The sequence below is a fragment of the Tribolium madens genome, unplaced genomic scaffold, assembly GCF_015345945.1.
Source record: "Tribolium madens isolate multiple individuals breed KSU strain unplaced genomic scaffold, Tmad_KSU_1.1 Scaffold_19;HRSCAF=116;Tcas5.2_LG9, whole genome shotgun sequence".
Classification (NCBI taxonomy): Eukaryota; Metazoa; Arthropoda; class Insecta; order Coleoptera; family Tenebrionidae; genus Tribolium; species Tribolium madens.
Window position 1 is genome coordinate 5,224,336 of NW_025400983.1, and position 22,810 is coordinate 5,247,145.

Consider the following 22,810-nt stretch of genomic DNA (forward strand, 5'->3'; position numbering starts at 1 on the left):
ACTAACCTTTTGTCTACTCTGTGATTTTGTAATTGTAATGTTACCAACTTAATTTCAAAATAACAGGCCACTTTGATCAGAAATTTAATTAGAGGCATTTCAAAATATAAAATATGGCAATTGTCGCCAAATGTGTACATTTTCATATTTTCTAGACTTTAACCTTAGATTTTTGAAAATTTAAAAAAGAAATAGAAATAAAAAAATTCAAGAAATTAGAAATTAAAAATTGACAAGTTTCACATCTTTTGTCTTTAGATTTTTCCGTGTTGCCAACTTGATTTCAAAGTAACAAGTCACTTTGATCAGAAATTTAATTGGACGCATTCAATTTTGAGACAAAAATTTCTTATAAACATGTTTCGAAAAATGCTATGATAGGGAGCTACACCCCCTAAAAAAGGTGAATTTTCCTAATATTTCAGAATAGATAAAATTACAAAATTTGATACAGTTGATAATCTTTATATAAACACCTAAACAAATACCAAATAACAATATTTTTAATCAGGTAAAACAAATTTAATTTTTATGCTGTTTATGGTCTGTAATATAAATTTTTAAACCGATTTTTACTAAAAATCCGTAAATTGTATCGGAAAAACGCATAAGATCTTTTTTTTATGAAAAACTATGAAATTTTGTTGCTTAAATATGAAATAGTACTTTTTACCAGTTTAGGAAGCCCCTAATTAAATATTTCAACATTTTATTTTTGTACTCGTTCAGGTGTACCAAATTTTGAATTTTTTTCTAAAAAGAATTTCGGAAATATTGGAATAAACTTATTAAAAGACGCACTCCTTGCGTAACATTTTTCGATATATGTTCATAGAAAATTTTTGTGTTAAAAATGAATATTCTATCTCCTGTTTAAATTTGTAACCATAAAAACGGAACATCCTGTATAGTTTTATAAATATTAAAAATTTATTTTATTTTTTGTTACTTTTGTGAGTTAATTTGAATTTTTTTATGTTTATTTAGGACCTCTTATTTCAATTCGCCTTCTTTCATTTCATTTTCATGGACCAACAAGAAACCCCCCCAAAATAAAATCCTGGTTACGGCCCTGCATTTTAGAATACAAAATATAGAATTCGCCGCTACAGTGAATTTTTTAGATTATTTAGACTTTGAATTTAGATTTTTGAAAATTTAGAGAAGAAATAGAAATCAAAAATTTTCTAAACAAAGTGGCCTATGACTTTGAAATTAAGTTGACAATGTAGAGACAAAAGATGTGAAAACTGACAAGTCTCACATCTTCTGTCTCTAGATTTTTTCGTGTTGCCAACTTAATTTCAAAGTCATAGGCGACTTTGATCAGAATATGGCAAAAAAATGGATAAATGGTTATTTGGCTACTAATAAAAATGTCGCAATAATCACTGAGAGGGAAAATACCCGTTAGAGTACATATTTGTGTAGAAACAACAATGATTTACCGAATTAACCAAACGGATGTTTAAACAACCGTTTGAAAATCCTATGATTGTGATGGAAGCGGAGTGTTTGATGAAGATTGTCTGCTAGTGTTAGACAGTAAGTTTGGGTGAGTCAAGTCACGTAGCGAAACGGATTTGCAGTCGAACGCCCCATTTTCGTAATTCCTGCGATAACATCCTTCTTTGACGAATGTCGCAAATCGCAAGTGAAAATCCACTTCTGAGTCGTGCAGATGTGAATCAGGTTTATTTCTTCTCGACTAGACTCGAACAGACGCCACGCTTAGTGACTCCATGGGATTTATTTACTCCAACCGCAAAAAAGAACTCCGGTTCATACGCGACTAGCGTAAACAGAAAATCGTAGAAAAAAAACGCGCAACTGGTTCATATCACTCGTAATTTTCATAATGTGACGTAACATTTAATTAATAAACAATCACTGATTTATTTCAGGTGAACGGACGTGTAGTCCAAAAGGCAAAAAGCTGCTGCGATTGCAATTGCTTGACCTAGTTCCGGTTTTATTTTTTGTTAACTATTGTGAAACTCTTTCATTCATTATTTTGTTTAGGGATTTATTTTTAGTTTTTGCTGAGATGAGGTATTGGCGAAGATGAGGAATTCCTCAAGTTCCGGCCTCAGCAGTGGCCACTCCTTCCTGCGGGAGCGCCGACCTGGAAGTCGGACGCTTCTGCTCAATGACTCACTCTTGCATGAAATTTTCAGTCTCTTGAAATTCTTCGCATCTCGAGGGCACCACCCCCAACACGCTTTTACATAATTCTCAATTCTTCTTCACGAAGATTTTAAATTCACTTTTTCAGTCTCTTTCTCAAGTTGCCTTTCACATTCATGATAGTTATTTCTCATTACAATGTTCATGAAATTAGAGACGGGTGAGTGATGATTATAAAAAATTGTTTTAAAACTAATAGAACGAATTTTTCACTGGGTGTTTTTTGAAGATTCCGATTTTGAAAATGGAAAAATTCTTTAAAAAATATGTATTAATCTACAAAAAGTTTTAGTCAGAAAAAAATTATAATACGTATAAAAAGTAAGTAATCATTAAAAGCTCTTGAATTTTAAGTTTACCTGTATAAAATTAATCTATAAAAATTTCATTATTTTTAAAATTGAAATTAAAAAAAAGTGATCTGGCGATTCACTACTTTTTTTTTTTCATTTGTCTTCTAAAATTAACTAAAAAGGTTTTCAATAATTCAGTGTTGTCAATTATTATTAAAGTAAGCAATTATTATTAAGCAGTGAACAAGATCAACACGCGTTTTTTTTAGTATTTTTTCAAAATAATTGCGTTTGCGGCTGAAAAATGTACTAAAACGCTCAAAAATGCAAATTTTGACTTTATTGAGTGGTTTTTAGGATTATTATTGACGTAATTTTGCAAAATTATTACCGAAAAACGTTCAAAAAACTCTAATACATTGTAATTTTCAACCTAATTAAAATTAATCGCGTTTCTATATGAAGAACGTACTAAAATTCTGCAAAAGGGCAAAAATAATGTAGTTTTTGAATTAATTGTATTTCAGGCTGAAAAACGAGCTAAAACGCACGTGAAATGAATTTTGCGACCTACCTAATTAGGGGGCTTTTGGAAGTTTTACAAGACAAAATTGAGTTTCAGGCTGAAAAATGTGCTGAAACACAAGAAAAATGCTTATTTTTGATGTCTTTTTGCAAAATAACTTCGTTTCTGGTTTAAAAACGTTCAAAAACCGTTTGGGTGTTTTTTCTGGCTTACTTTTGAAGTAATTTTACAAAATAATTACAATGCAGGCTGAAAAGCGTTCTGAAACGTATAAAAAATACAACAAATAATGTACTTTTTGACCTAATTGGTTTGTTTTCGGGCTTATTTTTGACACATTTTCGCAAAAAAGTTGTAGTTACACCTGAAAAACGAGCAAAAATGCTCAAAAAGCGCAAAATAATGTAATTTTTAATCTAATTAAAATTAATTGAGTTTCTGTGTGAAAAAATGCTAAAATTCTCCAAAAGGGAAAAAATAATAAAATTTTCGAAATATTGGGTGTTTTTTTTTTGGATTATTTTTGAAGTAATTTTACAAAATAATCGCATTTCATGCTGAAAAACGTACTGAAACGCACGAAAAATGTACAAATAATGTATTTTTCGACCTAATTGGGCGGTTTCGGGAATTATTTTTTTATGTAATTTAGTAAATTATTAAAAATTATCTATAGGTAAACATTTGCTCTTACAATGTAAATATTTTTCTGTTTGAATTATCATTAAAATATTTAATCGTATTGGGATCCTTCGATAATCAGATATTTACTTATTAATATTATAAATCACTTGAGGAAGACGAACAAAAAAATATCTTCCTAGTGTTTTTTTTTCCAGATTGGAGTTTTTAAAAGTATTAAAATTAGCAAGAATATTCTGTTTTCGCATATTTTTATGTTAGTATTAAACCCACAAGTGATTTTAATATCGAAAACACTAAAATTAAAGTTTTTTGTGCTTATTTAAAAAGTGGAAAAACCCTAATCATTATCATGTCCGAAAAAACAAATTTTATTGTGTCCATTTTATTAGTCTCGTTGACGTTCTGAAACGTATAAAAAATACAACAAATAATGTACTTTTTGACCTAATTGGTTTGTTTTCGGGCTTATTTTTGACACAATTTCGCAAAAAAGTTGTAGTTACACCTGAAAAACGAGCAAAAATGTAATTTTTAATCTAATTAAAATTAATTGAGTTTCTGTGTGAAAAAATGTTAAAATTCTTCAAAAGGGCAAAAATAATAAAATTCTTAACTATTGGGTGTTTTTATAAATAATTACATTTCATGCCGAAAAACGTACTGAAACGCACGAAAAATATAAAAACAATGTATTTTTCGATCTAATTAACAATAAAATTTCGGGGATTATTTTTTTATGTAATTTCGTAAATTATTAAATTATCTATATAAATATTTGCTCTTTCAATGTAAATATTTTCTGTTTGATTTGTCATTAAAATATTTAATCGTATTGCGATTCTTCGATAATCATAGATATTTACCTATTAATAAATCACTTGAGGAAGACGAACAAAAAAATGGAAAAAAATATCTACCTAATGTTTTTTCCAGATTGGAGTTTTAAATATTGTAAAATATTAAAATTAGCAAGAATATTCTGTTTTGGCCTATTTTTATGTTAGCATTAAACCCACAAGTGATTTTAGTATCGAAAACACTAAAATTAAAGTTTTTTGTGCTTATTTAAAAAGTGGAAAAACCCTAATCATTATCATGTCCGAAAAATCAAATTTTATTGTGCCCATTTTATTAGTCTTGTTGACAACCAAAATTTATTGTTTCCTAATCAGACAGTGTTGGTGAAGAATAAAAAAATCTGAAAATCAAAGCTCACTTCATGCGCTTGCGCAGTGAGAGGCAAACACTTTTACACTCAAACAGTTTTACCACAATTAAGGGGAAAAACAAAACCATAGATATTTGATGTGCAATGAGCTAAAATTGTTTCAGTGAATGTTACCAACCATGAAACAGAAATCCCAGCCTGCTACAAATTAATCACACGACACAATAATTCAATCACTGGGACACAAAACACACAAACGCCTATATTTTACAGTGAATGTAATTAAGTTACATGTAGAAATGTGGCGAATCGATAGAAAGAAAACTTTACATAAATGGCGTCCAAATAGCCGAGTTGTAGAAACGGAAAATTTTAATTACATCCGTTTCATATACGGAAAGAAGTAATACATTTACTTATACGGAACTGTAAAAAAACAGAAAAAATCACCGGTTTTTTCAATTAATTTAATTAAAGGATGTCACGTTGTTGGATTTTAAGCTCTCCAAGCCTCAAAAATGTGTGATTTTTGCAACCTCTCAACTTATTCCCATCGGATTTGAATAAATTCCTTCGGTGGAAAAAGGCCAATGACTGGATGCCCCACGTGCGATTTGTATTTCAAAGAAGATTGCCGCACACACATTGCATAATTATTGTTGTAATGATGATAACGACAACAACGACTTGCTTGTCGCAGCAAAGTTCCATAATCTTTCGAAAGTGCATCTTTTACAAATGTTAATTCGTAAACCAGACATTTGTTTATTAATTAACGCAATGGCGAAACTGTTTGTTTTAAAATTAATACTGTGTGGCATTTGAATTAAGGCTAATTGGAGCAGTTTCAAATTTTTGCCAGTTTCTCATATTTTCAAAAACACAGTATAAATGCAGCATTCTTTGTGGGATTTCCACCGGTCGTAACACTTTAATAACAGGGTGAAAGTTTCCGTTAAAGTTGAAAAAAAATTGCCCCGGGTGAGGATCGAACTCACGACCTTAAGATTATGAGACTTACGCGCTGCCTACTGCGCTACCGAGGCAGTTACTATACATACTTTATGTTCCCGTGATAAACATAAATTACACTTTTTGAAACTAAACGGGTTAATTTCATTGTAATAAATATGGTAGAAATTAACATTAAATTTCTCTTACCTTGAGTTTCAAATCGGGATTCTTTTGTTTGCGCTTGTGTCTTTCGGGGACAATTTTTCCGTCCATTGTTTTATTTATGGTAATGGTTTGGGTAGCAGACGTGCACTGTTAGGTGTGTTATTATGTAATTGGCTTAATTAGTTTTTTCTCCACACCAAAACTTATAAATAACCCAAGTAGAAAAGGAAAATCCAAGCAAGGCCAAGAAAAATAATGTTAGAGAGCTTTGGAGGAAGTTTTAATAGGAATAATGAGACGAGTGTGTTAGATTTTTTTATTATCGTATATTATTCTTTAGTTATGGATTTTGATGGTGCTTTTGGGTCATTTTGTTTACAATTTTAGCAGCGAGGTGCACACGTTCTCAATAACACGAAACTGTAAGTCCCGAAGTGATGCGACATCTGGTGGTGCCGTACAAGAACGACTTAAAAATACTTTCACATGGAGTAAATCCGTAAAATAGCATTATTTTCGCCAATAAAACGATAAAACGAAAATAAAAAGCTTTGAAGATTTTGCCAAGATTAACTCATTTTTTTATTCTGGGTGGTAGCTTTCTCAATCAGCGCGCTTGGGGCCTCCAAGCCGGAACTTTGAAAATTTATTATTCAGAGAAGTTAGTCATTTACGATAAACTACCTTTGCTTTCCACATTTATGTCACACTTGCTTATAAACAGTTAAATTTATTTCTTAGTCCCATGTTCTGATGCAACCTGATGGTATTTTATTATTAAGAGCACACAATTGGGCATTTATTTCTGGAAAAAATTAACCGTTGGGCATCACTAGAAATAATGTGAAATATGCAAATATGCAAAAATACATCAAATATAGGACATTTTGATTATCTGTAAATAAACACTTGTATTTTAAAATAAATGAAATTAAAAGTGCCAATGATTGTGACCAAAAAAATCTGTTGGCAACACTGAATTATTGATGATCCTTCTAGTCTGTTTCAGGTGAAGGCTATGCCAGCGGTTGCCCTTCAAAAACGAATGACAATTGACTATAAAATTGTGACATTTGAATTTGGTAGTCAATGTTGCCAAATTAAGATTTTAAATTAATAAATTTAAATTGGCAACAACCAACGTGCCAACAAAAATCACAGTCATTGATAGTCACTGGGTATTTTGCATCTTTTACTTTTATGCTTTTTATTCTCACCTGAGGATGACCAGTTTGTGGTTGAAACGAGTTGTATTTTAAATCAATGTTTGGTGTGTCGGATTAAATTGTGTATGTGTTCATTATTCGAATAATAATAATAAGCAATAAGCATATATCAAAATAATTGGGGATTTTTTTAAGATTGATTGAAATCTATTTTATAATAGATAGCAGATACTAACTTCTTGCACACTAAAGACCACTTCCCACTAAGTAAATTTACTTTTTATAAAGTTAAAATTTATTTGTTTTTACATATGTAAGTTGTTTATCTTCAATTGTTATTAAATTTGTATTCTTTAGAATGTTTTAGAATCTGTTTTGTCACTGATGTGGATCACCTTCTGGTACATTTTCGATTTCTGGAGTTTTATGTTTTTTTTTTATTAATAATAAATAAACTTAGTTATTTCAAATTTAAAGAGACATATTTTTAAAATTCATTAAATTAGTTGTTTTTTTATCTATATCCACATGAAAATTTGCAATAAGATGCTTCAGCTTCGTTAAATTTTAAACGTTTAGCAAACTTTCATTAAAAAATTTAACGGTGGTCTTTTTACGACTTCTGCTTTCACATTTTTATTTTATCAAAAACTGGAACCGACAACTCCTTATACTAAAATATAAAATTATTATAAGAATTAACTTAGTGGTACCAGAGTTAAGGATGGTTGACATTTTCCATGTTAAAAATCAGACTTTACCCATTTTTTTTAATTCCAGTCAATATTTTGAAATTTGAAGAAAAAAAATCCAACTCATAGTTATTTAAAAAAAAACTTGTTGGTTTACACCAACAATAGTTAAATTTAATCTCGGATTAAGAACAATTGTAACTACGATAATAACAATGGTTACTATGGATTTAATTCGAGATTAAATTTAACCCCACCCTTATACTGTTAATTGACTGAGTGGCTATCAAAAACCTTCTGAATTTCTGATTAGAACTCTTCCAAGTAACCTATTTTTTAAATGTAATATTTTTAGTAGAAATATTTAGAAAACTTTTTTTTAATCTACTTATACAACGTAGTCCAATTGGACTTAAAGCACAATTACGAGAATGTATTTTTTTAAAAGTATTTTTTTGAAACTATTTGTAACGGCCCAGAGCCGCGAGTTAAGAATAGTTATTTAGATTACAAGAGAGAAAAGGGTATTTTTTCCACACAGGTGGAAGTTACTGTAAAAGCCTTGTCGAGACATTTTTCTCTAGTTTTCCCAGCAAGAAAAACTTCAAAACTAACAATTTCTCTTGACACCTCAATTTCACCATCAAATTTAACAGCAGGTTTTTCTGTTTCTAAGGAGGAGGTACCTGAGCGGTTGCACATATTTTTATAGTAATTTTGACAAATGAGGGAGGAAAATTTTTACCTCCCAAGAAGGTTTTTGGCAATATTTTATGCAATACTTTTGCCATCACCGGCTGTATAATGTTTGTAATACTTGTTTTGAAATATGTATACTATTTTTACACTGTTTTATAAAATAAATATGCAACCAACTTTTCAGCAGTATTGTGGCACGCGTTTGTTTTTGCCTTCTAATTGAATTAATTTACTATAAATAAATAAACAACATAAAAATAAATTTAAAATTACCTGTTTATTCTCACATTTGCGCGCATTATCAGTTCATTAATGATAATTACGAATAACATAAATTTCAATTGCGACTATTTCTCCTATTTGTATGTTGTATCTATATCCAACATCCATCTAAGAATTGAAAATTTTTAATTGTATACATATTTGGCTTTTATTTTTATGAAAATTCGGTTGAAACTTAAATTTGACTGGCCATTGGAGCGACTAATCAATCATTTTTTAATTAAAATACAACTTTGTCTTCCAGAAAAAAATGAAAATGTGTCACTTTTAAATAAATATGTAGGCATCTATAAACAAACCAACTACATGCCAATAGTTTTTAGTTACATTATGCATGTTTATTTTGTTGGGTTTTAAAAGTTAATGTTTTGCTTAAATTTGTTTACATTGGCTTCGCCCATTCGAATTAAACAAAAAAAAGATGATTTCAAGTATTGGCAAAGTTGTGCCAAAATCAGGCAGTGTGTTAAAAAAGTATGTCAATAACTAGTTAAATATCTTTAAAAAAACAGCATCACTAAGAAGTAAGGAATGTTGTTTATCGAACAATCGATTGTTTCAATTTTTTGTCTTCAAAATTATTTCGAATGATGACCGCATCAAAATCCGTCTTGTAGTAACTGATTCATTGTGATTTATTACCACATACGGAAAAAACGTTCAATTCATGACCAGTGACCCTATTAATTTTGCCGAATTTTAATGAGACAAGTCACGGTAGATTTGTCTCTATGAACTCCTTCCTACACAAAGATTAGAAGAAATAGTAATCGTAGCTTGTGAAACGAAAACGTGCAAAATATTTAAACAATTAATAATGGCTTTTCCAAGGTGGGAGATAAACAAAAATGGATTTGTAGTCTGGCCATTATTGACAATTTTATGACCATTTATACCACTCAAGTGGCGCTTAATTTCTAATCCAAAAATAGATTTTTATGAGACACGTATTTTTACTACCCAGCTGTTTAATTTAAACTATATCTTGACCCACAACAAAATTTTGGAGCCATGTCAAGTAACGTAACAAGCAGACGAAGACGATTTTGTAATTGCAGAAGGTGCAGTTTTGTAATTCTTATATAAAAGCACCGATTTTGAAACTGATGATATCGAGGCTGTCAAAAATGACCATGAACGCGATTGCAGTGAAGGGAATAAGTAAAAATAAATTGTAATCGCCTCACACTTGAACAGCCATATTTTAATCGAATTAATTAAATTATTTTTACATTTCGAAAACGAAAAAACTCGCTTCAATTCTTTGTTTCTCAATGAACAACGGTAAATAATCGCGTGCGTCTAATGCATGATACATCACCCAAAATAACTAGAAAACGTACGTTTGTGATAAAGCTTTATGTAATAAGTGTGCCTAACACTGTTTTCATTAAATATCAATTGTGTGTGACTTGTGGTGAGAAATTTCGTGAGATTGCTCCTCCACTTACCAAAGTTTTAGCTTTTTTGTATTTTGGAGTGAAACATTGTTGTACATTTCCCATCATCTGGCGAATGCATCACAAACAACACACAAATTTTATTCAAAATCGACAAGAATCTGCATTTTCGAACGTTCGAATTGTTAAGAAGCGCGCGCCTGTTTATTTTTTACAGAGCTGATGAGATTAACATACGCGGGGCCCATGCGCGCCTCTTATTTTAATCAAATACAACCGGTTCGAGGTGCTAGATTGTGTTTTTCACCAACTAGCGTGGCATTTTTTAGCCTAGAAGAAAATAAATCTTTTATTAATTTTTTTTTGGTCTCAACAACTTACTCTAATTGAAATTCATTAATTCTGAACTCGGTTATCTATTCGGCATACCAGGGCCGTAACCAGGATTTTATTTCGGGGGGGTTTCTTGTTGGTCCATGAAAATGAAATGAAAGAAGGCGGATTAAAAATCAAAAATCTCTAAGTACACGTTTTTATTTTAAATTAAAGTAAGAGATCCTAATTAAACATAAAAAAATACAAACAAACTCAACTCACAAAAGTAACAAAAAATAAAATAAATTTTTAATACTTTTTATTGTTACAAATTTAAACAGGAGATAGAATATTCTTTTTTAAAACAAAAGTTTTCTATGAACATATATCGAAAAATGCTACGCAAGGAGTGCGTCTTTTAATAGGTTTTTATTTCAATATTTCCGAAATCATTTTAGAAAAAAAAATTCAAAATTTGGTACAGATGACTTTTATACACCTAAACAAGTACAAAAATAAAATGTTGAAATTTTTAATTAGAGGCTTCCTAAACTAGATGGGATTAGGGTAAAAATTTATTCTAACTATTTTGCCTGTGGTTTCTTGCCATTTTCAGCAACAAAATTTCATAGTTTTTCATAAAAAAAGTCTTTTGTGTTTTCCGATACAATTTACGGATTTTTAGTAAAAATCGGTTTAAAAATGTATGCTACAGACCATAAACAGCATAAAAATTAAAAATTAAATTTGTTTTACCGTTTAGGAAACCTCTGATTAAAAAATTTGTTATTTGACATTTGTTTAGGTGTACATATAAAGGTACCAAATTTTGTAATTTTATCTATTGTGAAATATTAGGAAAAACCCTTTAAAAAACGTACCTTTTTTAGGGAGTGTAGCTCCCTTTCATAGCATTTTTCGAAACACTTTTGTCTTAAAATTAAATATTCTATCAAGTATTTAAATTTGTACCTAACAATAAAAATGAAACACTGTATAATTAACACATGAAAATTCATTCACTAAAATAAAAAAAAAACTAAATTTTAAACACTTATAACACTATACAGGATGTTCCAAAAGTCTACAAACGATGTTGAAACTATCAATTTTTTTGGCAAATAAATTTATAGGTGAGCAATGGCTATAAAAATGCTATTCAAAAAAAAATTGAATATTAATTATTTGTTTATACTTACGACATAAACATAGTAACTTTTTTTTAATGGACGACAATTTTTTAGACAACGAGTTTGTTACATGAATTGTTGCTGTGCAAATTTTTTTTTGTTAACCTCACATTTTTTTGTTTGACTTACAAGAATTCAAAATTTTTTTTGGAGTAAACAACAAAGTGCTCAGCATCGCGGGGGGGGGGGGGGGGGTTTGAACCCCCTAATCCCCCCCCTTGGATACGGCCCTGCGGCATGCAAAATACTATGATTTTGATTAACGCCATCTTATGGTTATAATAACAATATCATATCATAACAATGTCATATCCATTGGTTGTCGACAAAAATATGAATTAATCGTAGAATTGACCCCGGCCAAAAATTTTTGTACATTTTTTGTAAAATGCATTTTACAGCGTTTAGTTCTATTAAAGCTCTCAGTTTCGATATTAAAACTTCACGCTTTAAAATATATACCTACCTTCAGCACTGATAATGAAAATAACTTCAACCTATTATCGTATCAACAAGAAATTACCTACTCCCTAGGATTTAGGGATATTCGTGAATAGGTTGCCATAAATTTGGTTAGGTTGATTTGTAGTGACAAACAAAAGATATCATAACTAGTGTCAATAATTTAGGTTAAGTCACCTGTCAGCTTGTATAGATAACTCACTTGATAGTTGACAGCAGGTTGAAAGAAAACTTCAACCGTCAACAACAAGGGGTAACCAACCCTAGGCATTCAAAATTACTTGTGAAAATTCTAGTTACAAACAACATGAAAAAAAAATTCCTAAAAATTCAAATCCTAGGTGGAAATTTCTTGTTGACAAATCTGTATTTGCTTTATTTTATTGTATTTTTATTTAATTTTGGTTGTTGCTAATATTTGTATTAAACTTATCTATTTTGCGTCTTTAAGAAAGTTATTAACCAACCCGTTTGGGTGGGTAAACAGCCTAGAGTATTTTATGTTTTAATGTTGATGACAATGCGTTGGAAGTAAATTGTTGTCAACATTCTTACCAATTTCCCTAATTTCATGAAAACATCTTGAAAACTCCTGAAAATTATCAGTTCGTGTTGAATTTCCAAAGCTAATCTAAATTGTTTTTTTTTTTCGGCGAGTATTAACGAAATTCCTCGAAAAAAGCCTGTTCTTATTTCAAAAACCTGCATAAATGTAAAATAACACCATTTTTTTGCCTAATTTGCTAAATTTTTAACGAAATTTTGTAAAATACTTCCGTTTCTAGCTGAACAACGTACTCTGAAAAAGGAAAAAATAATGTACTTTTCGACGATCTCGTCAAAAAATCAAAAATATGTTTAACTAATTTGGTGATTTTTCGACTTATTTTTCTGGTTTGGCAAAATACTTAAATTTGTGGTTGAAAAACGTGCAAAATGCTCACCAAATGCAAATGATTTTTGACTTCCATGCCAATAAGTGAAAAATCAAATTTAGTTCCTTGACGAGTGCGCAAATGATTGTGATTTTTTACTTCAAGTTGGTGTTAAATTTGAAATTTTAGTTTGGCAACCAATAATTTAGTGTTGTTAATAGGTAAGTAATAAATATTTAGACAAATAGTCGATTTGTAATAAAATATTTCAAAATAAGTTAATTTTCTACTAAGTATATCAGTTTTTTCATTTCCAAAAAAATCACCAGATATATTAGAATTTTTACAAAAGTTCCCACCAAATCGCTAAACTAACGTGAAAATCATCTGACGCGAAATTCCCTATATTTAAAAATTTTCTTTTCCTTAAAAAATAGTATGCAAGAGTTGGTATTTTGTTCCTGAACTCGCCGCTATGCGTACTGAGAACATGAATTAAGATAGGAAAAAATTTATGATAGTGAAGAAATTTTAAGAGACGAGCAGTTTTTTTCTGAACTGGAGTTCGAGACTTTAAAAAAATGTAGAGTCGGTAGAATTGGATTCTTGAGAATTAAAAAAATCTCTAAAAATTTTGTTTTCCTTCAGACAGGATAAAAAAATTAGTACATCTCGTTTCCCGTTCTTCAACTCGCCGCTACGCGGCTCGTTTCGGGTCAATTGGATGCCTTCTGCAACTCGTATTTTAATCCACTATTCTCTGAAGTCGGGTCAAATTGTGTCAGTGACACTACCAATGTTCATGAATCATTGTTAAAATTTGAGTTGTCTCTGGTCATAAATATGTAATGAGTGATTCATGGGGTAAGGTTGGTGAATGAAATAGTTTGGTTCGTAAGTGTTGTTTATTTTTTCATATCAGAGTATACTAAGTTAAAGTAAACATAGACTGACCATTACTCGAAAAAAGTCTGAATAAAGGCAGCCCTACACGCCCAATATTGTCATGCAATATGAATTTTGCATAATATTGAACGTTAAAGGGCGAACTGAATAAAATAAGTAGTTAGTTAGTATTGCGTAATAGTTATTGCGCAATAATATTGAGCAAGAGAGGTGCCTTTATAAAATATATTTACATACGCGTTATGAGATCTCTGGAAAAACCATTGGAATAATTACACAAATTCGTTAAATAATGCTAATGGAACTCGAAAAGCGCCGGATAATATTTACATGTGGTTACTGACATGAAAATATTATTTTTTCGTAAATTTCTGCTAGAATAGAATACAATTAACTAAATCTACGAAAGAGTAAACATGACTATTTACAACATTTTTTGTCAAATCACCAACTTTGCAAATAATTTATTGTTTGGTCGTAATCATTTGCAAACTAGCAGTCGAAAAAGGATTGTGACTTAATGTGTACTGTTCGTGTTATTTACAAAGAATTAAAGTAGCTACAAATTGAATTTCCTACAGAAAAATTAAATTTACTAAAATTATTCTAAATCTAGTGTCAATTTCCTCTCACAATAAAAATATATATTTACAAAAGATAAAAGCACGATAAAAGCCAATAATTTCCCTGTAGGAGGCTTGCCGGTGCTATTAACTAAACCAATCGTAATAGCACATTCAAATAAGAGTTCCAAAACATTTCAAATGAGCTAAATACAAAGTAAAGGCCACTGTATAACCAATTTCACTTCCATTACACTACTGCTTAGTAAAAAACGTCAACTAATGAACAGAGGAGAGCTGTAATGTACTTTTCCAGTCTCTGTATCTCATTGCACACTTAACAATTCACACTGAACACACTACAGTACTATTTATATGTAAAGTTGGCAATTATTTAACATGAAAGGAGCTGCACATCGTTTCTGGGTTTATGTAGCTATATTCACAGTCTTTACCTTACAAGTCTTAAATTAAACTACCAAATTTGAGAGAAACTTGGTGCGTCAAGGCAGTTAAATCGATGTCGGGAGTGACAACTGAGTGAAAAATTTTGATTTCCGGTGGAATACCGACATGTGACCAACCGCCCAACACAAAACCTGCCAGTCTTATTCAACTAAAAATCTAAAATATCCATTATACTAATCAAGGCAGTGATATCTGTACACTGTATCTAATTGGCTGATCTACATGGTATAGATAAAATCACACTCTGAGCGACTAAATTACACGAAACACACACTACGATTAAGTTGCAGCGCGATTGTCCATTGTCCATAATTTGCATTGCATAGAATCCCTGAATGAATATATTTGGTGTACTGTTACTTATAAATAATATCGTTCATTGAACAACAGAAAGGAGAGCGGTTATCTACGGCCAACACCCCATGGTCAATCCCATTGGTGGGGCGAAGGAGGCAACTCGGATGGGTGAGCTACAGTCGAACTGAAAAAACAAACAATTAAACCAAACGTCTCAACTTTGGAAGTAGGAAGGAAACGATAATGTTTGCGATCCTGGTTTCCCTAACAAGTTGAATTTCTCGGCCCGGTTTGCATGCAAAAAAGAAAAAAAAACTAAAATCACTAACCTAAACAAAAATGTAGTCACGCAGCACAGAGAAAGATGACAGGTGATAACAGAATTTCTAGGGTCTTCTTGAAAGGTTCACAGCCTTTTTCTTTCCTGTACAACAACCATCATCTTACTTAATGCCAACAAAGCGGGGGTTTAGGGCTTTTAATGGTGTGACGTTAGTTACCGATTTACTGACTTCCATGCATGTGTTTCAATTTTTACTACTTTTCCCTCTCAAGTGCTTTTATTAGTGGAAGAAATATTAACATTGTCAGGTCAAAACAGGTTCAAACATGTTTCTACTAAATCAAATAGGGGAAAAAAACAGGTTCTAACTACTGTAAAAATAAAAAATTGGTCAAAACGCACGCGCCAGCATGGAAATCATTTTTGTGTAATTATAATGTTATTTGTATGATTAAAGTAATAAAAAAATAACACTGAAACCCTTTGGTGCACGTTATTCTTTCTCATACTGGAAAAAATACACAAAATGACTTTTACATTAAAAAAAAAAACACCAAACAAAAGTACCAGAAAATGTCATGAGAGAATTGCCTTCAATCAAATCATTTGTTTTATTCTCATTTCGTAATTAACACACTTAATGCAATTAGCAGCTATTAAGCCAAGCAGTTAGTCACGCCATGGCATTACAGGTTTCTACTTTTTATGATCAATTGGAGAAATTACTTAGTCTTAAAACAGATTACAAAACATGTAATTATATAACTAAGTGTTTTACACACTTACCCTCAAACTGATTGAAAAAGTGTGGTAATTAAGGTTTTGTGGGGATTCGTCGCAGAAAAGTGACGTTACTGGAACCTGCGATTCATAATTAAAATATTTTTTCGGTTCACAAGAATGAAATTTTTATTGTGGGACAAAAAACAGACAAAGCACATTCAAGTTCAAAAATAGTGACCAAGAAATAAAAAACAACCCAGTTGTTTTCGTTCAACATAAATTGGTCTTGGTAAATTTCCAAAGTCAATATTTCTGTGAATTTTGTCTTAGTACATACTAAAATTCCTGTGGCAGGTGGGGAAGCCAAATAGACCCATCCTTTAATAATAGTATTGTCATGATTAATGAAATTAATAAATAAAATTCGGCAAATGAGCGAAAAAAGTTTTTTTTCGGTTTTAGACCCTTTATAACTCATTAAAGATAAATACCATTTTTTGTGATTTAATATTGATTGGGAGAAGAATGAACAGGATTTGACGAAGGACTGAATTTTTTTGACTTAGTTTGTAATTTAAAAAAGTAAAATTTAATCTGGACAATTGTAGTGTTAATTTATTCTTTTGCGGGATTTTACATACTCAAGTGCTCAAAGATAAAAAATACAGGTGATCAAGTTTTAGAATACAGCTAAAATTAGTATTTCTCAATAATTTTAAAATAGCTACTTTTTGAATTTGGCTTTAGCGCTATTAAATTCAATTTTTTTTGTTTCAAAAGCAATCACCACATAAAATATCAAAAATTGTGTTTTTGTCATATTATTCGAAATAAAATATTTCCGCTTGAAGAGTAACAAATTCTTTTGCCTTCACTTTACGACAGAATATGAGTAGAGAAGAATCTCCTGTAAAAAAATTAAAATTGTGATTCAAAATGCACAGTTTAAAAAAAAACACACCTATACTCGTTTTCATATTACCCCAGGTAGCAAAAATAATTAAAATTAACAATGTAATTAACATGGGGTAGCAAACCTAAAGATTTTTCTCATTGCTAATGTGATTAAATTTGTTCTAAATGACATTAATGACATTTTTGTGTGAATCGGCCCTACTTGATGTACAATAATATAAAAAAAGTATACTGAGAAAACATAGTATACATGAAAAAATATAAAAGCGCAGATATAATTTACACTTGCTTCCAACTTTTTGTTCACCCCGTATAAACATTTAAAAATAGCACAAATGGGCAACGCTGCAGTACAATTTTTATACCACAGATAACCACCATTTTCTTAATTACTACGAAGTCTACGAAGGAACAAATTTATAATGTGCTGTTGGCAGTTTTGCCTCTTTAATAAATTTTAAAATTTAATTACGATGTTTCACATGTTTTACTTCATAATTTTAAGAGATTATTTTTTTAATATTTCAATGTTTTAAAATACCTTGTTAATTAATAAAAAATAATATGAGACGTACGAGGGGCACTAGAAAAGAAATCTACCTAACTAGGAAAAAAACAATGAAATGCACAAGCATAATTTTGTCAATTAGTGCCATGTATTCTAACCTTGCATTTGAGTTAATTGTTTACAATTTATAAAAAGAATCGTCAGGAATATTGAAAGATAAAATCATTAAAAAAATCATACGTCTTTTGTTTCATAAAGATATATGTAAACCACACTTTAAATGTAAAAGGGGTCTTACATTTCAAGGAACTAGATTTGTCAAGACTAAGACCGTTAAATTTTTTTCTGAAAAGAACTATTCGTAACTAATTTGAGAATGACGAATAAGCACCGAAAACTGTGAAAAAATGAATTCAAATGTCAGTCATGTCAGTTCAACAAACCATGTAGGAAAGTAAACAAAGAAAAATAAAAACCTCATCTGCTATTATAATGGGGACATGCACAGGGCTACAAACTTAAAATTGAAATTCCATAGCCACCCATTATGTCAATTTTAATGAAATAATCTACTTTTCTTTTATAGTGCCCCTCGTAGCTACCTAAAGAAAGTTCGTAGGAAATTTTTGTTTGAATATTTGGAGTAACTAAAATTAAAAACCACTCAAATGACAGATAATACAGTCCTTTTGAGTAATCACCTAGATGTTCTATATTTTACTAGACTTATGTCGGACCTTAAATTTTGACTCTGTAATTGCAAGAAAATAAAACAAGAAATCGAGTATTTAATAAGCCTTTTCATCAATTCCACTCCCCAAATTTTTAGTTCGTAGTTTCTTCTGTTAAAGGTTTCACAAACAGACCTTGTAATGAATAAAAACAGATTTGTATTTAGAAAATTTGCGAGACGAGGTTTATTGATATTGCCACTGTAAGATCAATATTTTGCAGATAATAAACAGCCAATGTCCTCGTCTGTCTCATCCATTATTGATACTCCGCCCCTTCTCATGACACTTTCTGTTGTGGTATTTATTCGTCCGAGTGAGAATATCAAACCCCCATATGAACCCAAACAAAACGAATAGAAAAAAAGTCGAAGTGCATGTATGATATAGTGCTTATGCAACGTACACCAAGAGGTAAGTGAGCGGTCACCTATGCAATGGCGCTGCGCTGGTCTGCGGCGTCGGCGGCCGTCTTACCTGGCGAAACTCTTGAACGCCGCAGATTGGGGGTTTATGCAAAGAGGAACTCTACTTGTATTCAATTGCTCGGCTATGAATTTGTGCATCTCCTCTGCAACGAAAAACCGCATTAATAATGGAAACAAACACGTCATTTAGCGCGAATAGACACCTTTCACATGCTGTACCGACGTCAGTTTCTTTTCCCAATGATCGTCGAATCCTTGGGGGGCTGTCGTTTCGAACTCTGACGTGTATTGCCTCATGCCGCTGGCGGTCGTGTAGCAGCATTTGCACATGCACGAGTGGTACCTCAAACGGCCCTCGTCCAAATAAGGGTGAGCCAAGGCGTCCACCACCGAGATACGTTTGTCCTGAAACAGAAACGCTATTGATGGGCTTGCACGTGGCGGGTTTTCACCAGAGGCGGACTCGCAAGTTTTTATATGGAGTGCTAAGTTGAAATGGGGGCCCAATATACAGTACAATAAATAGTATATTAAAGAACAAGTTTTATAAGGGTTGAGTGCGCCAATGCCATTATAAAACGAGTATTTTATGCTATTTTTTCTAATTTGCACCCCCTTTTTTCTTATTTTAATTAAAAAAATATTTATTTTTGTCGCCTAGAGAATTTTGTGTTAGTTGGTATCGGTTGGTAATACTCGGCGCCCACCTGTTTTTTGAGTCATTTCTGCCGTCTGTCATTAAAAATAAAATTTACAATTTATTAGTTATTAATGTTACAACATAATAATATTAAATAAAATATGAGAAACAGAATTTAGTTTGCACTCCACCCGAAATTCGCGAAATTGCCGAAGCAACAACGCAAAATTTGTTACCTGACAAGTCAAAAGCGGCATCCAAAAACTAAATAACCCTAAATTCATTAAAGCACAGTGTAGATAGCCATAAACGTATTATAAACGCAAATTAGAAAAAATATGTATAAAAACTACTTGTCATTTAATGTAGTAATTTTGTTTGACGTCAGTTGAAATCATGATGGTTAAATAAACGAAAATAAAGTTTTTATATGAACGTCTTCAGAGGCTGCTTGTAATTTTAATTTTTGCTTTTCTTTTCGTTTCTGTGCACAAAATTTATACTTATATTTAGATTTTTCCATTATTTATGCCCACCAATAATTAAAAAAAAAAAATTAAAGTAAATTAAATTAAGTAAAAACGATATTTTATATCGGTTGATTAAAAAATGTGGACATAATTTTAATTACGAATACCCCTCTACAATTGAGAATAGATAGTACAGTTTTTATTGACCCACCTCAAAAAATAGAAAAATTACAACTTTCCAAAAGTCGGTATGAAAAAATGTTTTTCTGGAAATATTTTTGTTACCGTTTATCAGATTATTATTAAATTTTGCAAAAAAGACATTCTTTGATTTGGTGTAAACGGAAGTCTTGTAGAAGCTATACATTTCCGGTAGCAATGGGTCCTCCCAGTTTTGGGATCATAACTTTTTTTCAGCTTATTAATTTCTGTTTTTGATACAGCCCAATCATTTTTTTTTTATAAAAAAGGAAGTTTCATATCGCCAAAATGTACCGTTCTCGAGTTATTTGAGTTTAAACTAAATTCTACACCGCGCTGCAAAATCAGAATTTATAAATTTTGAGCGTACCTTGGAAACAATCCACTACGAATGACATCGCTGTCAATGCTGTCATATTTAATGTAAATTTCATTAAATCCAAAGGAATATTTGTTTATTTTTTGATGATTATAAAAGCTGTAATTTTTCTAGTGCTTGATGAGTTGGATTAATAAATACTGTGCTACCTATGCTCATTTGTGGAAGAGTATTCGTGATTAAAATTATGACACAAATTTTTGAATCACTTGTATAAATCCAAGCGGAATTTTTCTTACATGAGTGTAAGACCTTATAAACAAAATTGAGCTAAAATCATTGAAATTATAGAAATTATAGTTTTATTTGTTATGATGGCAATTTTTTAATTCCTTCAAACTAAACACACTAATGCATTGTGAAAAGTTTATTTACAAATTTAAAATTAATGATATTATTTCAATGAGCTCTTGACATAATTGGGGGCCCGTAAGACTCCAGGGCCTGGGGTGCTGTGGCATCCCGGCACCCCTGGCCAGTCCGCCCCTGGTTTTCACAGGATCCTATTTCCATGATTAGATACCTACAACAAGGCCTTGAAATTCGAACGCGATCGTGGGTTCTTTTGATCATTCAGTATCACATTTGATAACTTTGCGCTTCGGCAATTATGTGCTACTGTTACTAGTTTATTGATATATGCACGTTCGGTGTGAAGGCGGAAGGATTTTGATACTTTTATTAGTTTTATCATCTCTTACAAAAACAACAATTTTTATCACTCGACTCCATTTACACGCTGTCATGTATGCAGCGGCGTTGTTTGTTGTTTCGCAAACGAACAACTGTATTACAAGATATTTGATTCAATTATAAGAAACTCAGTGTTTCACAATTTAAATTATTACGTTGCTCATTTATAGAACTGTGAATTTTCTTAGTCTCAATTTGAGAGTTAATAAAAAAATAACCAAATTTTAAAAAGCCTGTCAGGGAAAGGGCCCTTTTCCAACCTGCACCTGATATTACAATAAAATAAATAAATTGTTAAGTGAAGTAAAAATGTCATGCTTTCCAACTTTTCACATGCAAGGTAATTTGATTATTACTTTATGATTGTGAATAAAAAATAATACTACTTCGATTTTTTTTCATTTGGTGCTCTTAAATTTAAAAAAAAATGGTAAAAAAACGTGTCATTTACAGTAAATATGTTTTCCAACATATTTGAAGAACTGTTTCATAAAAATAATGTTGGGTTTAAAAACTTTGAAATATTGTTTTGCCTCTTTAATTAAAAAGTTTCGAAATTCAACATATTTCAAGATCAAACATAATTCATCAAATAATTAAAAATCAAACATAATAATAGTTATTTATTCTACGAGTTTGATTGTATATCGGACGCATTATTTCACCGAGTGGATTTTTAAACCACGAGTGTAACGAGAAGAAAAACCGTAAATTTTGACAGTGTCGAAGAATAAACTCTATAATTTCAATTTTTGTGAAATATGTTAAAATGTTTTTTTTTTTTGAAAAAGATCAAAAATATGAGCAAATTAATTAATCGAGAAATTTTTGATTTTATATTTATTTTATTTATTTACTATGAGAAAAAGAGTGGAAAAAGTATAATTATTTGCTACAAAGTTGAAAGTTGAAGATGAAAATATTTACAAAGTTTTTATAATGTGCGTGCTTATTTTTCTTTTAAAAATGTGCATAACTGCGTATTTTCATTAAAACTCACAATTTATTTTGATAATTTTTTAAACAATAATTCTGTTATTATTAAAAAATAAAAGCGTTTCGGTACTTCGTTGGGAACGAAGTCCTTTTTCTTAAATTTCTTTAAAAATGGTTAAAACATGTGTTATTTATGTTCTCCAAAAAGCAAAAATACCGTGTTAAAAAATAACGATTATGTTATGATTTATGTTAGAAGTGATCGTTTATGTAAAATATGGAAAACTGTTCTAGAAGAATTGAAAATCACATAAGCAATGAAGATTTTTTTAGTAAACAGTAGTATAATATTAAAAAAAAAAATGTAAATAAAAGCTAAAAGCAAATCAATGCAAATAGAAATAAATACATTCAAAATGTTATTTTTAGCACCCTGTCCTCATACACTGAATTAATTAAAATAAATCTACCAATATAAATTGTTTCATAAAAATAACAATATTTAAAATCTATGAAACATTGTTTTGCCTTTTTTTTAATAAAAATATTTTATTTCATTATTTCAAGATCAAACAAAATAATTTCAAGTCAAAACAAATCACTTATAAAACTCCCGATATTCAATTTATGTGAAAAATATTAGAAAAACA

At 30.6% G+C, this 22,810-nt stretch overlaps 2 protein-coding genes and 1 non-coding gene across 4 annotated transcripts in view; all 3 read right to left on the reverse strand.

Moving 5' to 3' along the window:
- LOC123013045 (NAD(+) hydrolase sarm1) overlaps positions 1 to 10,367 on the reverse strand; it is a 35,822-nt gene extending 25,455 nt beyond the window's left edge. Inside the window, exon 1 of one of the 2 annotated variants that reach the window (XM_044411384.1) lies at positions 10,229 to 10,367. In XM_044411384.1, the coding sequence (XP_044267319.1) occupies positions 10,229 to 10,285 (57 nt within the window). In that variant the 5' untranslated portion in view covers positions 10,286 to 10,367. Of the gene's footprint in view, positions 1 to 5,980; positions 6,354 to 10,228 lie in introns of those variants that run through there. The other variant, XM_044411374.1, reaches the window with a different exon arrangement.
- On the reverse strand, positions 5,793 to 5,865 carry Trnam-cau. Its single transcript has one exon. It is a non-coding gene; the product is annotated as a tRNA-Met (tRNA).
- Positions 10,368 to 13,910: 3,543 nt separating the features above from the next.
- Positions 13,911 to 22,810, reverse strand: part of LOC123015869 (serine/threonine-protein kinase NLK) — a 42,090-nt gene continuing 33,190 nt past the window's right edge. The window contains 4 exon segments of the mRNA XM_044415902.1: positions 13,911 to 15,406; positions 15,409 to 15,437; positions 18,891 to 18,984; positions 19,045 to 19,246. Of these exon segments, the coding sequence (XP_044271837.1) occupies positions 15,363 to 15,406; positions 15,409 to 15,437; positions 18,891 to 18,984; positions 19,045 to 19,246 (369 nt within the window). The 3' untranslated portion in view covers positions 13,911 to 15,362.